Source organism: Bubalus bubalis, chromosome 13, assembly GCF_019923935.1.
Source record: "Bubalus bubalis isolate 160015118507 breed Murrah chromosome 13, NDDB_SH_1, whole genome shotgun sequence".
NCBI lineage: Eukaryota > Metazoa > Chordata > Mammalia > Artiodactyla > Bovidae > Bubalus > Bubalus bubalis.
The window spans coordinates 72,787,459-72,804,847 of record NC_059169.1 but is presented as its reverse complement, the minus strand read 5'-3'; the positions used below and the strand labels follow the sequence as shown (position 1 = coordinate 72,804,847).

The 17,389-nt window shown below is 41.0% G+C and overlaps 1 protein-coding gene across 3 annotated transcripts in view; it reads left to right on the top strand.

Annotated features, from left to right (window-relative positions):
- Positions 1 to 17,389, top strand: part of LRCH1 (leucine rich repeats and calponin homology domain containing 1) — a 215,914-nt gene that overhangs the window by 152,274 nt on the left and 46,251 nt on the right. For all 3 annotated transcript variants that reach the window (XM_044926806.2, XM_025262999.3, XM_025263001.3), the window contains exons 7-13: positions 328 to 391; positions 3,562 to 3,664; positions 6,177 to 6,304; positions 10,304 to 10,371; positions 11,950 to 12,036; positions 16,789 to 16,878; positions 16,978 to 17,014. In XM_044926806.2, coding sequence (XP_044782741.2) covers positions 328 to 391; positions 3,562 to 3,664; positions 6,177 to 6,304; positions 10,304 to 10,371; positions 11,950 to 12,036; positions 16,789 to 16,878; positions 16,978 to 17,014 — 577 coding nt within the window. The remainder of the gene's footprint in view (positions 1 to 327; positions 392 to 3,561; positions 3,665 to 6,176; positions 6,305 to 10,303; positions 10,372 to 11,949; positions 12,037 to 16,788; positions 16,879 to 16,977; positions 17,015 to 17,389) is intronic.

Genomic DNA, 17,389 nt, shown 5'->3' with positions numbered 1-17,389 from the left:
GCCAGGCTTCTCTGTCCATGGGATTTTCCATGCAAGAATACTGGAGTGGGTTGCCATTTCCTCCTCCAGGGGATCTTCCCGACACAGGAATCGAACCTGGGTTTCCTGCATTGCAGGCAGATTCTTTACCGACTAAGCTATGAGGGAAGCCTAAGTTGGGCCTTGTCTTAATATCCTTTAATATTCATCTGATTTGTTGCCTTTGGATAATAATAAAAATTTATGTAACAAAGTCATTATTTTGATATAAGTTGATATATGTTGTTTTGAACTTTGTCATTTTGATTCTTTTCTAAATAAATTCAATATCGATGGCGTATAACCCAGCAAGAAGGATTCTGATTCGGGCGTTGGGAGTGATAACGGAGACAAGCGATTATCTGCCACAGAGGTAAAGTTCGGGATCAGATTCTTTTCCTTCTGTGCCTCTGGGTATATCTACTTGCATTCACTGGACTCTTGGATAAAGGCAATTGCTTGAGAACATGTGATAAAGTTTGTGAAAGTTATTTGAAATTTTCCAAGTGTTCTATAAATATTAACTGTTGTTAGTTTTTTCTGCATCTTTAATATTTTGTAAATGTCTCAAGAATATGAGTCCCTGTCTCCTTCCCCTCCTCCCACCCTCCTTACGTTGTCCAGAATATTCTTGCATGCTTAATAAATATTATAAAATGACTAAGTGGTGTGCAAGTACCCAGGAAGTATTTTTATAAATATCAGTGTTTGTTTTTAAATGACAGAGTAACTTAGGAAAAAGCTGTTAATATGCCTGCATAAATGTTAAGCAATCAAATGTACTTTGCATTTTCCCCACAGGAAATGCATTTTTGAGTAGCCATAATTTTTACAGCAATATTTGTTTTTCGGAAAGTCTTAGATTGTGTTCTTTTCAGATAATATTGGATAAAAGTTTGGTGATTTGTGACTTAAGAGGCCTCCCACACTAGAGTTTTGTAAAGTGGTTATAAATAACTCATTTAGAACATTTTTTATATATATAGTTTGTTAGGTTCCCAAACTCTTTCACTAATAAATTACATGAGGTTTCTTGACCAGCAGAGCTAAGAGGGACAGCTGGGCTAGGGGTGGATGTATCATGATGCCTTCACACACACACGCACACACACACACATCATGATGCCTTCCCTTTTTGAGGGAATTTACTGAGTTGGACTGAGCGACACATGCATACACACTCACACACTGAGTTTTTGTGGTTATTGAATTATGAACCATTGTAATACTCTTTTAAGGGCTTCCCTGGTGGCTCAGTGATAAAGAATAGCCTGCCAATGCAGGAGAAATGGGTTTGATTCTTGGGTCGGGAAGATCCCCTGGAGAAGGAAATGGCCACCCACTCCAGTATTCTTGCCTGGAGAATTCCATGGACAGAGGAGCCTAGTGGGCTACAGTCCATGAGGTCACAAAAGAGTCAAACACGATTTAGCAACTGATAATACTCTTTTAAGATGTGATTAGTAGCTCAGTTACTCTAAGAAATCTGAATTTTTACTCTTTGTATATATAAATCCAGGAAAATTGCCTTTTCCCAGTTCTCTTTAAGGCATTTGAGATTTAATATGTAGCTAAAATATTTAAATTTATTTCCCACAAAATATTTCATAAGGCAATATATTAAAAATTAGTATGCCTTAATATTTTTCTAATATAGAATGTTTCAAAAGGAAGAAGAGTTTATAGGCAGAAAAAGAAGGCTAATATCTATAAAATGAAATTACCCTTATGAACCTACATGAGTAGTTTACTGTGGTTCCCTGGGGGAAGAAATACTCAACACATTGCTTTGTAAGTTTTATTTAATTCAGCTCCCTTAGCTGTATTAAAACTCATAAGTCCCCTGAAATAGCCCATTGTTTCAGAAATTACTCACCCGAGCTTATTTTCTATTAAATTAAAACAGACTCTGCTTTATCCTTTGTCTGTCTTCTAGGGATAATTAAGTTCATTAATAAAACATTAAACAAAGAACTTCATTATCCTTTTGTTCCCACTTGGTATAAGTAGGATGCTAATATTCTAAAAGGAGGCCAAAGGTTTATTTTCTCCTTTTTAACTAGATGCATATCTTAGAATTTTGCTAAGTTTTTAAAGGTGGGAGGAGGATTAGAAGGAAGGACTGCAGAAAAGATTATGTTCAATAGAATAAAGTGTGCACATTTCTCTTTGGCTTTTTTCTTCCTGTTTATTGCACATGGTAGTCTCATTACCTGAGAACACCTCCAAGAAATGTGTGTTTTACACGGATAAAGGTTGTGAATTATTCTATGTAACTTTTTATTTTCACTTTATTTGGCGAATATGTTATCATCTGTGGTCAGTCAATCTTGCTCCCTACTTAATATCTCCTTGTGGGGTTCAGAATTCACACCTCATCCCCCTCTTTGGCTGTTGCCATTGTCCGATTAATTTTAACATTTGTTACTCAGATAAACAAGCAGAAAACAAATGTGAGGCCCAGTAAGGAGCTGGGTAATGAATGAAATGCACATTTGTTTTCTGCCAGTTTCTGAACAGTCTGTGCGTGTGTCCAAAAGTAAGACGAACACGGTGTGGTACAAGTCACAGCCTCGGGAGTTTAGGAGCAAGCCACAGTCACCTGAACTTGTGGGGGTTCCTAATCCCTGTGATTGGAAAAGCTTTTCACGAAACAGTGAGGCTAAAGCGGAGACATAGGAAAATACATGAGGCTTCATGTTTCACGTGTGACAGAATCATAGATTATCTGAACAAGCTTCATCAGTTAGTGTGGGAAACAAGAGCCCAAGGGAGAACCAAGTCTGATTACTAAATAGAAGCATTATTCTGAAAATTGCACAGAACCCATGTTCCTTTTAAGTACTATATTTAAACTATATTTAAAACAGCTTCCTCTACCTAAACAGGGAAATAAACTGAAGCTTGATGTTGTGTGTAAGATGCACTGTGAATAAATGAGGTGTTTCAGGGGCTGGCTGCCTGCTCTCTGTATTTGGCCCCATGAAGCCTTAATGTACTTTTGGTAAATCAGAATTGTTGTCAGATCTCAGAGCACCATTACCATGATAGCGATCGATTAGACTTAGGGCTAGCTTGGTAGTGGATTTCCAGTTATTTCTTTATTCTGTCAGGTGTTATCCAGTCCTTCTCAGCGTCCTGACTCTTAGATTAGAAAATATCATTAGGTGCCTGAAAAATTTTCTAATCAAAACGTACGTACAGAGAAGTATGTGTGTGTTAGCTTGATGAATTTTGAACAAGCGAGCACACTCATACAAACAGTTCCTAGTTAGAGGAAGAGAACTGTACCAGCCACCCAGGAAGACCCCCTCATGAACCCACCCCCCAACCCAAGAGCAGCCACTATCCAGACTTCAAACACCATAGATTAATTTTGCCCGTCTTTGAATTTATGTTTTAGTGGCATTGTCCTTTGGTCTCTTTTAATCAGTACTACGTTTGTGAGAATCACAGTACTTTTTTTTTGATCACGAAACATTCTCTTAATCTGCCTTGATAACACTTCTCCCTGGAATCAGACAGTGCCTCGTTTCTTTTCAGCCTTCTGATGAAGACGCTGTTAGCCTCAACGTGCCAATGTCAAACATCATGGAAGAAGAGCAAATCAAGGAGGACTCCTGCCATCGCCTTAGCCCAGTTCAAGGTCTGAGAAGGAAGGATGGGAAGAAAGTGCTGGTTTTGTTTTGTTTTCAATATGTGTTCAGTTGTTTGGCTGCACTTGTCTTAGCTGGGACCCTGGGGATCTCCCGTCTGTGTTGTGGCATGTAGGAGTTCATTGTGGCTCATAAACTCTTAGTTGTGGCATCAGGATCCATTTCCCCTACCAGGGATTGAACCCTGGACTGCTGCACTGGGGACATGGAGGCCTAGCCCTGACCACCAGGGAAGTCTGGCGAAAGTGCTTCTTTTTAACTTCCAAATGCTATGTTTAAAATATGTAGAAATATGGCAACAATAATACAGTAGTTACTGTTTATTGAGCATTTCATATGCACCAGGCACTGGCTAATCTGTGAAGGTGATCTCATTTAAAATTCAAAACTCTGACATGGATACTCTAAGCACTCTATTCTATCGCTGAGGAAGTTTGGTTCAGTTCAGTCGCTCAGTCGTGTCCGACTCTTTGCGACCCCATGGACTGCAGCACACCAGGCTTCCCTGTCCTTCACCATCTCCTGGAGTTTACTCAAATTCATGTTTATCGAGTCATTGATGCCATCCATCCATCTCATCCTCTGTCATCCCCTTCTCCTCCTGCCCTCAATCTTTCCCAGCATCAGGGTCTTTTCTAGTGAGTCAGCTCTTCACATCAGGTGGCCAAAGTATTGGAGCTTCAGCATCAGTCCTTCTAATGAATATTCAGGACTGATTTCCTTTAGGATTGACTGCTTTGATCTCCTTGTAGTCCAAGGGACTCTCAAGAGTCTTCTCAAACACCACAGTTCAAAAGCATCAATTCTTTGGCGCTCAGCTTTCTTTATGGTCCAACTCTCACATCCATACATGACTACTGGAAAAAAATGTAACTTTGACTAGATGGACATTTGTCGGCAAAGTAATGTCCCTGGTTTTTAATATGCTGTCTAGGTTTGTCATAGGTTTTCTTCCAAGGAGCAAGCATCTTTTAATTTCATGGCTTCAGTCACTATCTGCAGTGATTTTGGAGCCCAAGGAAAGAAAGTCTGTCACTGTTTCCATTGTTTCGCCATCTTTTTGCCATGAAGTGATGGGACTGGATGCCATGATCTTAGTTTTTTGAATATTGAGTTTTAAGCCAGTTTTTTCACTCTCCTCTTTCACTTTCATCAAGAGGCTATTTAGTTCCTCTTCACTTTCTGCCATAAGGGTGGTGTCATCTGCATATCTGAGGTTATTGATGTTTCTCCCGGCAATCTTGATTCCAGCTTGTGCTTCTTCCAGCCCAGCGTTTTGCAGGATGTACTCTGCATGTAAGTTCAATAAGCAGGGTGACAATATACAGCCTCAACATGCTCCTTTCCCAATTTGGAACCAGTCTGTTGTTCCATGTCCAGTTCTAACTGTTTGCTGTGTTCTAGAAGTGGCTGTTTTTTGCTGGCTAGAAGGCTTTGAGGGCTTCCCAGGTGGCACTAGTGGTAAAGAACTCTCCTGCCAATGCAAGAGACATAAGACATGGGTTCAGTCTCTGGGTGGGGAAGATCTCCTGGAGGAAGGCGTGGTGACCCACTCCAGTATTCTTGCCTGGAGAATCCCATGGACAGAGGAGCCTGGTGGGCTAGGACTCGTTGGGGTCACAAAGAGTCAGAAACAACTGAAGCAACTTAGCAGGCAGGCAGAAATCCTTGAAGGTGATGTGGTCCTCCTTGGTTCTTTCCAGCGTCCAGAGCAGCTGGAAGAGATCCCCCTCTGCTCCTTCCTCCTGTCCTGCAGCATCTAGAGCCCAGTCCGGTTGGATGAGCTCTGACAGACAGCGCTTTCCCCTCCATATGGCCCTCATCATAGTCACTTTTCATGTTATGATTTTGGGTCCTTATTTTTGTCCTTTCCCACACTTTCTTACCATGTTCACTAGTTTTTCAAATTCCTAGAATGTTTAGCATTATACCTGCCATTTATTTAGTAGTTGCTCAGTAACTGTTCACTGAATTTTGAATTTGACATACTTACTTGTCACATGTTGCTAAGAGTGCAAAAAAGTCCACTTTTATGTTTTTGTCTTCTCTGTTCCTTAAAAAAAATTACAGCAGATTCTGTCATATGAAACTAAGCCATAAAGAGGCTGTGACTTTTAAAAATGTTATTATTTGGAGGATAATTGTTTTACAGAGTTGTGTGAGATCTTGCTGCACAACGAAGTGAACCAGCTATACGTGCACCTATATCCCCTCCCACTTGGACCTTCCTCCCACCCAGCCCATCCCACTGCTGTAGATCAAGAGGCCTTGATGATTAGATTGGGGGTTTTCTCTCTCTTTTACTTTTATTCCCCTTCTTTCTCTTTTTTTCACCTTGTCCTCACATCCGATAGGGAAGATAAAACTTGGGTCACCATATGCCTCCAGAAGAGATCGGGGAGAAGATTGGGAAGCTAGATGATGTCTTTTAGAGTCGTCTATGTGTTTGTTCATCTGTTTCTTAGGTGATGCTTTGTCTCTCTCTCTCTATTTTCCTAACAGGGGGATTTCATCAGGAATTTCAGCCAGCGCCTTCGCTTGTGAGTGACGGTGACAACTCAGGAGAAGACAGAGGCCAGTTTTCCCGTGCAGCAGATGTGCTCCATTCGGAATTTATAAACTACGTGAAGGCAAGTTGAGGATCAACTGTTAATAATTTCTTAACTTACTGAGTTCTGTTTGGCGCCTTAGAGTTTAAGTTCAAGGTTTCCAACCCATCGCCTTCACTCTCGGCTTATTGCCACCTTCCTCAGGCCTCTGTACCATCTTCTCAATGCCTCGTGTGTCTGTCTGCTGACATGAGGACCTGATCCCTGCCATCCATGCCTGTCTGTGTTTATGTATGATTTTCTTTTGTATTTGGAAATTACTAAGCTTTCTAGTAGTCAGTGCATCAGGTAAGTCAGGAAATTTATCAGAATTGCTGTGACCATCCAGTAAAAGCTAAAACGAAGTTTCACGTGCTTTTCAATGTATCCTAGGACAATGCTTTTCTTGGGAGTGTATTTATAGTCAAAGGAGGAAAAATGAAGACTTTTAGAGGAATATATTCCCTTTTTAGGAAGGTTTCTCTGAGGTCACTTATTCCTGAGCAGGGTTAGTGGCGCTGAGATGTTGAAAGGTTGGATGAAGTCACTAAATTGTCAGAGGAACCTTCATCAGAGGAGCGGCAACAATGAGGGGAAAACCAGCCCTTTACAAAGCTGGCGGTTAAGGTTCCACTTTGTGACAGGATTACGTGCGTTGGTTTGTTCCTGTCAGCGCTTTGGCCTTGGTCATGGCACCCAAGGATCACAAAGATAATCCTTTTGGTTTAGTTCAGATACCTTGTGGGTTGCGAGAGACAGTGGTCTCTGAGTTGCCGTGTTAAAGTCAGGCCTGGGGTCTTCAGGTGCTGGTCCTTATTCCTGAGGATGGTGCTAGGATGGCTGGGCTCTATCTAAACGAATGTCTCTGAGCATCACCTTCGAGGGAACTGGGAGAAAAACAGCTGAACGGTACGCTGTAGGAGACTTGGGTGTGCTCAAAGCAAACACAGTGATCCTGGCATATGACGCACATTTGCAGAAAACCTAATTCGTTATTCTGTATATTTAATCCATCAGCTCTTATTTCAAATTATCTCACCCACACTGCCTCCTTCTGTCCTCTGCCTCCTCTTATGTGGCTTCAGTGGAGCCTCATCACTGCTTATTCGGATGACAGCAGGAGTCCCCCAACCCCTGCTGAGCATCCAGCATCCCACCCTGCCAGGCATTCTCCTAAAGTGAGAATCTCAGACTGTGACTCTCCAGCCGGTGGCTCTCACAGGACGCTCCCACATTTGACGCCTGTCTGTCAACTCTGAGACAAGTCTGTCACACAAATGTGGAAAAATGGGCTTTGGTCCTTCTTTTATGAACAGTTCAAGTTAAGGGTCTAATGGTGGAAGCCCTGAAAGAAAACAATTAAAGTGATAATAAAATAAAAAAAGCAGGTTGTTTCAGAAAAGCAAGTTTCCTAGATTTAGAGATTTCAGGAGGCACTGGGTCCATGGAAATGGCTACTGTACAGACTGGGTCCTGTGGGCGGAGTCTAGGGGAACAAAGCTGAGTGTAGAAATCTACCCCAGATGTTTCCCGAGTAAACACTCCTGCAGGAGGCTTCTCTTGGCAGGTAGAGAACTCTAACAGTAAAACAAAACCTAAATCTACAATGAAAAGTTGTACACCGAAATCAGGCCCGTTTTAAAGTTTGAGTGTGTTTAACTGCTATCCAGTGTACTGAATTATTCAAGAGCTCTGTGTTTTATATAATCGTGTCTCCTCTCCTTCACTGAAGGAGCATCTTGTGCTTTTGTAACTACAGTTGATCCTCATTCACATAGTTCTGTTATATAAAGTCTCCTCAAACACTGAATTGTCTAATCCTGAACTGTTGCTCCCATGGGAAATACAGGGTTAGGTTCCTATGAGCCTCTGGTCACACATTTTTGTTAGCTGGTTGGTACATAACTTGGTTTTATGTGTGTTCCTGCCTCAAGACACCTTATTTAATGTGGATTGTTGGTTTGTTAACATTGAATTTGCAGCCAAGAAAGACCCTGTAACTCATGCAGAAAGGAAGCTTACCTAACACAGGTATTTTCTCCTTAGGGTACATCATAGCCTTCTCATGCTTAGGATAATAAGACAGCACTCTGGTACTACGCTAGGGGGCATTTTAAATGCAAAATCACCAAAGAAAAGCGTCAAAATGTGAAAATCTGATACTAAGTAGACTCTGAAAAGGACTCTTTTTTTACAGTCTGAAAGCTGAAACAAAAAAGCATGGGTGACCTCCCCTTGTTCAGCCTCAACTGCGGAAGTGTATGTTGGGGTTGGGGACTCTGGTTTTTCACCAGGCTCTGCGTGTGTCTACAAAATCACCACAAGTATTGATTTTGGGGTGACAAATAGATTTCAGATAGTAGAGAAATTCATAAATACCACATCAGTGAATAATGTTTATTGACTGTATAGCCATCTAACTTAGCAAAAGTAACCCAGAATGCCCCTATTTTGTGTACTGAAATAGATGTTTTATACATTTTTTGTTTTATATTGGCTACTTTTTATTGTGAAACTGAAACTTAGAAGGAAATACCCATGGCTCCTATAGTTGAAACCCAATAGGAAGAGACAAGAACATGTTTTCTTGGTTATTTCTGGTTGTATATTTTCACCCATAAATTTCACTATCACTTGGATAGAGGTGCAGTAATTTATATATTGATTTTTATTATGCACAAAATGTGTAATCAATATAGAAAAAAATCTAAGTGTTTTTCTTTTTTTTTTTTTAAAAAGAGTCAGTGTTTTTCAAGCCAGTGGTTGGCATCAAGCAGCTAGATCCCTCCTTAGAAGGAGACTTGTTCTCCATGACACATGTGGAGAGTTGGCTGGGCCTGAGTTAGTTAATAATGTGTCAGAACTTTGACACAGAAAACAATCCTGTCTGTTGTACCTTGCTTGCTAGGGGAATGTTCCCACTTTCAGGGATGGCTTCCGTTTTAGCTGTCAGCTGAGTTAAAGCAGTATTTCTCTGTGTTGGAGATCAAAGTGGAGAGCAGCACATGGAAGTTCCAACAGGGGAAAGAGGCCTTTCTAAAGATTCCCACCAGAGTGCTTCTTTGGGATCAGAGGAGAGGGATGCATTTCAGTGAAATCTGGATGTTTTACACATGAAAACCATCAGATGCAATTTGAGGCATTTTCTGTCGTTAAGTCTTTTATGCTTCCCTTTTTCCTAATAGCACACGCAGGCACACGCGCGCACACACAGACACACACACACACACGGTCCTCACAAACAGTAGAATGCATATTTCCATGTAACTGACAAGCTCAGGGGAGGAATCTGTCAACATCAGGAGGTACTAAGAGGGCGATGAGGAATCGAGTTAAGCTTTGCATTTCTGACTCTTATCCAGAGTCCAGAGTCAGGCTCTCTTTTTTTAAATTTTAATGTTTTGTTGTTGTTATTGTTGAGTTGCTAAGTCGTGTCTGACTCTGCAACCCCATGAACCGCAGCACACCAGGCTTCCATGTCTTTTATTTTTAATTGTGGTAAAATGCATATGACCTAAAACTTACCATCTCAGCTGTTTTTTTTAAGTGTACAATTCAGCGGTAGGTATATTTACCTTGCTGTGTAACCATCCCCACCATCCATCTCCAGAGTTCTTTTCATCTTGTAAAACAGGAGCTCCTTACCCATTAAACAGTAACTTCCCAATCTCTCTCCCCTCTCCTCTGGCAACTACCATTCTACCTTCTGTCTTTATGAATTTGACTATTCTAGGGACCTCATGTATGTGAAATCACACAGTGTTTTTCTTTTCGTGATTGATTTATTTCACTTAGCATGTTGTCCTTAGGGGCATCTATGTTGTGACATGTATCACAATTTCCTACATTCTGAAGCCTGGACGATATTCTGTTGTATGTCTAGACCACGTTTTCTGCATGCATCCATCCACGGCCACTTGGGTCGTCTCCGCTTTTTGGCTGTGGTGAGTAGCGCTGCCATGAACATGGACGGAGGCAGGTTTAGACTGCAGACTGTCACAGCCAATGGCTCTCAGGAGACCCGTGTGTTCTGCCCCATAGGAAAGGACTGAGGCCTGTGAAGAACTGTTACGGATAGAAGAGGACGCACACTGGCCTTCCGAGGGGACGTGAGTACCCAGAGCTGGGGATGAGCCTCCATCCTGTAAAGTGCACGTGACAAGTGGAACAGCAGCTCTGTCATGATAGAATCGAGGGCCACTCTTCTTTGGGCAAGCTGATAGTCCTGTCCAATGGTATTGATCAGAGGGTGCAAGTTTACCCGCGGTGCTTATTGTCATAGTATTGGGACCACACAGTACTAGGCCATACCCCTTCCCTGGCCGTGAGTTTTATCTGATATGAGGCTCTGGGTAGAATGTGATTCAGGAAATGAGATAGAATTGCTGCACTAAAGATTTCAGCTTACTTTCCTTTGTCTGAACCAACCAACAGATGGACCTAAAATGATATATGGTCCTGTTCCCACTTCCTTCCCCAGAGTCCTCAAGGCCTGAGAAAACCATATACTTCTGAGGTCTTGGACCTAAGTCTAATAGTTGCGCTAGCTAATGTTTTCTAAATACCACGTGCCATGCACTGTCCTAAGTACTTCACAGGTTGTAACTCATTTCCTCTTTACAACAATCCTATGGGATAAATTCTGTTTTTATCCCTCATTTTGCCGATGACAAAACTGAGGCACAGGGAGACTGATCATCTTGCCCCAGGGTTACAGAGGGCTAAGATTGAACCCAAGGAATCTCACACCAGATGGCTATCCCTTCCAGTCTATTGCATATACAGATTTACTTGGCTAGCTTTATGCAGGAGGGCATGAGTGATCTGTCAAGACAGTGAACCTTTTCCAGGGCGTTGAGTTTGGACCATATGGCATAGGGTAGATTTTTGGTTCCCAGGATTTTGTTTTCCATGATCCAGCATATAGGCCTGGACCTTCCATCAAACTTCTTGAGGGTTTTCCTCTTAGTGAGAATTTACTCCATCATTAAAAGTTTCCCCACTTATAGAAAGACATTGACTAATGTTTGGTAGTGGAAAGCAGTAACCGTGATCAAATCTCTCTTGCCTTTTAAAAATATTGCAGAGTTCCTTTCAAATTACTGTCTAGTACAGCCAGCTACTCACTGGATATGGTGAGGAGGAGGAGGACTAGCTTGATTATAGAATCATAGAATTATAGGGAAATGGATTTTATAGAGAAAGAGTTTTTAAACTATGTAAATCTTTTGAAACCCCATTTTCAATCTTATATCTATTGTTCCCAACTCTGCCTGTAAATCAGTATCATCTGTAAACCTTAATAAAATGTTCAAGCCCTAGACAGCCTGCTTGGGAGTATCAGACCTGGCATTTTTTTAAAGCACCTTAGATGATTTTACTGCTTAAAGAGCCTGGACTGAGAACCACTCAGCTTGTCCATTGCGCTCGTGTTACAGTTGAGCAGGTGGGGGCCCAGGGGCATAGAGACTTTGAATGATGTGTTTTACAGCCAAGCTGGCTCCCCCACCCCAGCAACTCTGGAAGCCCACCCCACAGAGTTCTGACACATCTCCATTAAAATGCTGAGTTTGTCAAAATCATTTTTGTGATGTGAGGTGGATTTTTGTAAGTTTGCTCTTGAGAACCCAGGTGCTATCCGTGATCTAGTGGTCATTTTCAGTCTCATGCTTGGTTTCGTGCTGCAGAATAAGTGCATCCAAAGACCAGGACCTCAATATAGCAATGATTGAACAGCTGAGGGAAGCGGTGGATTTGCTGCAAGATCCCAACAGGTATGTGTGTCTTTCCTTGGCCCAGGTTCCATGGGTCCATAATGTACACTGACTTATTAAGTGCATTATCTCAGTTTTTTAAGTATCTGTAACACACAGTATGGGCTCACCACTAACCACTGAAAAAAAAAAGTTAGTTTTAACTGTCTGTTTTCCCAAGATGCATAAACAAAAGAGTCAAACTTCTGGAGGGATTGAGATCAATTACCCGCTGTTTGTCATTTCTAGAAATTCATTCATCCTTCATGCAATTCATAGGGTGATTTTTGTATAATGTTTAAACAACAGAAATAGTCAAAGTACATATTTTATATTAATGAAGTTTAAACCCCTGGAATATAGAAATATAAGAGATTTTCTAAAAAGGGCAAGTATTAATTTATCATGTGCTGCCATATTTATTTCTTTTTAAAAATTTTTATTGAAGTATAGTTGATTTACAATGCTGTGTTTAATTTCTGCTGTACAGCAAAGTGACTCAGTCATCCATACATATGGTGCCAAGTATATGTTAACTAAATTAAATATTTCCAAAGATTTGGGTGATAATTTTTTAATTGAATTAGTCATTATCAATAGGCACTATATGCAATCAGTATAGTTTTTGATTTTTTAGCTGAAGATAATAGGATGCCCATGGACAAAATATTTTTCAGTAATGCAGTACTGATGGAGAAATAGATCCAAAGGTTATCCCTGGTAAACTGTTCAGGGTTTATGGGGATTTAAATGTGAAGATGATGTGGTCTTGTAATATGGTGGGTGTGGAAATCACACCAGGTTCTGGGAATTTATGGAAAGAGTTATTAGTGAGTCCCAGAGTGCCAGGGAGAGTGCACCAACACTGTTCCTGGCTCTGAAGGAATACTCACACGTCAGGCTGAGCATGGCTGGAAACCTTCAGCAATTGATTTGAAAAGCATTTCAATTCTGCCGACATTAGTTGAGTGCTTAGAGTGTGGAAAGATGTGCAGTGTGTATGTTGGGGGATATAAGGATGAACAAGACACAGCTCTTCCTTCCAAGAACTTAAACGATCACAACAGACGTTGCCTTGAGTAGTGATTTATAAGTGTAATGGATTTAAGGGCTTGAAGTGAAGGAAACAAGCGATAGAATGAATGCTTGACTCGGGATGGAAAAGCGGAGGTGGCTCAGCCAGCCTTCTGAAGTTTAGAGTATTTCACCTGGGCCTTTAACAGCTAGCACTTTCAAGGAGAAAGTGAATTCTGGACTGAATGAATTAAAAGCTCATGCACAGGCATGGAGGTCAAGAAGAGTGGAGCAAGCTTGGAAAATCTCAAGCGGAAAAGGTGATCTCCCACGCTGGCTGTGCTTCAGCATCATTTGTAGAAGTTTCAAAACACAGACGCTCTGCCTGACAGCCAGTGGTGCGGGGGGCCTGGCCATTTTCATTTTTTAAAAAGTCCTGCTGGTGCTTCTGATGTGCAGCCAGGAGTGGGACTTCCCAGAGGAGCTGTTTGGAGTGACGCAGGTGTGACTTCAAATTCGGGGTTGAGAAGCTGAGACTTAATTTCATATGTAGAAGGAGGCAGCGATGGCTTTAACATGTGATGATGCGTGTTCATTCTCCCTCATGGTTGGCTCAGAGTCTGGCTTATTTGTAAGCACCTAACCGAGGTGTGTTCCTTAAAAAGCTGAGTTTCACATTCTAACTCAGAGCAGTCAGTGAGAAAGGTGGAAACTGGGAGAAGGGAGCGTCTGTGTGTGTGTGTGTGTGTGTGTGTGTGTGTGTGTGTAAGAGAGGGAGTTTGAGATAGAGAGAGAGACAGAGAGAGTAATTATATGGAGCGAGGAAATAGTACGGCTGGAGGAGAACACGCCTTGGTCAGCCAGACACTGGTCGCAAGCCCGGCTCTAGCACCAGTTACTCTGGATGAGTTACACAAGTTCTCTGCACCCCAGTGTTCTCATCTGTAAAATGGGCTATAAGTACTTGTCTTTTACTGTTGTGAGGATTTGAAATAATAAATAACTGCTGGTGGAAAGGTGCACTGGCAGAACCGTTCTCCAGAAGGCACCCTTGTAGTTTCTGCCATAGCCTAAAAATAGACAGAAAGCTTTTGAATTAATTCCAAAAATGTATCGTAAGGCACAAAGAGACATGAACAGCAGTTGTGAGAGAGGTGTTTTTCCTAGCAAATATTTGGGAAAAAGGCAATGATCTAACAGTTTGGAGATACTTAAATTATGGTCCCTAATAAGATGAAATATGCCACCAATACATTTTTTTTAAACTTTCCAATGTATTTTAGGTTGCTCACTATAAAATGTTAACTTTAAAAAGTGTAAAAGTACATAAAATTTGATCCCAATGATATAAGTGGAATTAGTGGATAGTGAAAGTTACTCAGTCGTGTCTGCCTCTTTACGACCCCATGGACTATAAAGTCCATGGAGTTCTCCAGGCTGGAATACTGGAGTTGGGTAGCTCTTGCCTTCTCCAGGGGATCTTCCCAACCCAGGGGATTGAACCCAGGTCTCCCGCATTGCAGGCAGATTCTTTACCAGCTGAGCCACCAGGGAAGCCCAGGAATACTGAAGTGGGTAGCCTATCCCTTCTCCAGCAGATCTTCCTGACTCAGGAATTGAAGTGGTTTCTTTACCAGCTGAGCTACCAGGGAAGCCCCAGGTCCCATTAACAATTGAAACTAGAAACAAATATATCAAGATGGAAGTTTTCTCTGAGTGTTTCTAAATTATGGATTTTGTTTATACTTTTAAACATTGGAGATACTCAGTAGTAGATACTGTGGTAGTTCTTTGGTGATTGTTTGAAGTGGGGGCGAGGATGGAGGGAAACAGTCCAAGGGGTTTTGGACCTGACCCCTCCTGTCTCTATCTGAGATGGGGAACCATGGGGTGCAGCCAGTTTGAGAAGGAGGGTATTGGGGTCAGTTTAGGACCTGCTGCACAGACTCCAAGGTGGCAGTGTGATAGTGTCCATTCAGCTGCTAGATGTGTAGGTCTGGGGCTCCAAGACTTAGACTTAAAAGTTACTTTCAGGGACTTCCCTGGTGGTTCAGTGGTTAAGACTCCGAGCTCTCAAGGCAGGGGCCAGGGTTCGATCCCTGGTCAGAGAACTGGATCCCACATGCTGCAATTAAGACCCAGTTCAGCCAGATAAATTTTAAAAATAAATAAAGTACAATAAAAGTTACTTTCATAAGATATGTTGTAATGGAAGCAGTATTATAAATGGATGGAGTTCCCAAGGGTGAGCCTATCAACAGGAAAGGAATTTGAGTCCGAGATAGAGCCTCAAAGACGTGATGTGGCAGAGAAAAGACCCCCACGTGGGCTCAAACTTTATATTGTTTTAATATTTCTGCCTTCTTACACTTTGTATCACGTTTCCAGTAAACCTTGCTTACAAATTCGAGGTGAATACGTGAGCCCCAAAGTGAAAAAGAACGGCTTTGTTTGGTGAAAATAGCAGCGGCCAGGGAATGTGGGACTGGAACCCAGAGTAAGATCGGGGTGCCCTGGCGGGTGTGGCTCCTTCATGAGAAGTGGGTGAACTGAGGATCTGGAGATACAGCTCCAGCTTGGAAAGGTCTGAGGCAATAAGTTGCCAAGGATGCCAGTCAGCATAGTTGGTGGGCGTGGAGGAAAATAGCTTTGAGTAACCGTCCCAGGGATAGTTGATTTGCATCTTTGTGGATTGTTATTTTAAAATTATATTATGTTGTAAAACTTTTTATGGATTTGACCTCCTAAAGTAATCGACTGCTTTGGCTGCTATAGATCTTTGTTGTGCGTCCTGAAATAGATATTCTGCTGCTACAGTTCTGACTTGATAATAATGTGTCTGTGAGTCTGTGTAATAAATAGGGATAAAGAAAGAGCCCTGTTTTTGCTTCTGATAAAGAAAGGGCACTTCAAGAGGTCAGTTATTTCTAGCTGCTTGAATAATAGTCATAAAAAGTTTATATACACATTAAGATTTCCCTTTATCTCATTTCCTTGAACCAGATTGCTTTGTTTGTTTTAATCAAGTCACTGATCATAGGATTAAATTTTAGAGCTTTACCTTTCATGCAACCTTAACATCAAAAAATTTAGTTGAATATTGCTTTCCTGTTTTGCCTTTGTTGATTTCTTCTCTCAAGGATTTCTGATTGTTGGTTAGATATGATTTTCAATAGGATTGTATACTATGAATGCATACCCACCTTTTAAAATAGCTTTGTAACTTTTATATGACTTTTAGAAATTCCTGGTTTTATAGATCTTAAAAAAAATTCAGCTCTTAAAATTAAAGAAATTCAGAAACGGTAAGACAATTTCAGAGATAAAATGCATACCTCAAATTGATTTTGAAATTTTTTATTTTAATATTCCTATTAAACAAATGCCGTTGGGACATATCTATAGTATAGTGTATGTACAATGTAGTAGAGAGAAACTTTACTTGTTTCTACAAACTTATTAAGTTCTTAATAAAATTTAGTGTGTGCTACCTATGACTTTAATGACCTCATCAGAAATTGCTATTGTATTTCAAATAAGTTGGATTTTGATACCAAACTAGATTGAAAATTATATTATATTTAAAAAATATATATATATATAGTCATGGTGAGGAAACTATATAGTTTGAAATTTCTACCATAAACCTTTTATTACTCAATTCTAATGATAAACACAACTTTTAAGTATATAACTAAAAGCAGTAGGATTTATTAAAGTTTAGTAATTTGGTAACACTTTCCCCCCCCTACTCTTTAGATTAAGCACAGATATTACAGAGAGAAGCGTTGTAAACTTTTACCCTGTGGACCCAGCAGATGACTTGGAATTGCAAGACTCCACACTAAAGTATGTTGACTTTTCTATAACAGTATATTTTCTCTTTTTACATTGAAATATTTTTGCTTTCAATTATATTTATATCTTTTTATTCTGTAATTCCTACAGTGGTCAAATACAGCTGGAGAGGTCTCCAGAATGTGAGGTAAGGCTGCTCTTGGATGAACCAGAGTTCTGGTGCAGTATTCTGCCACAGATGAGTGGCTACCGTATTCTGTCAAGATGTATCATGGGGTAGAACATTCATTATAGCACTTTGGCCACCTGATGCAAAGAGCCAGCTCATTGGAAAAGACCCTGATGCTCGGAAAGATTAAGGACGGGGGAAAGGGGGCAACAGAGGATGAGATGGTTGCATGGCATCATTGACTCAATGGACGTGAGTTTGAGCAAACTCCAGGAGACAGTGAAGGACAGAGAAGCCTGATGTGCTGCAGTTCATGGGGTCGCAAAGAGTCAGACACGACTGAGTGACTGAACAAGAACTTTAATTAGTGATATTGGTATTCAAATTTGTTCA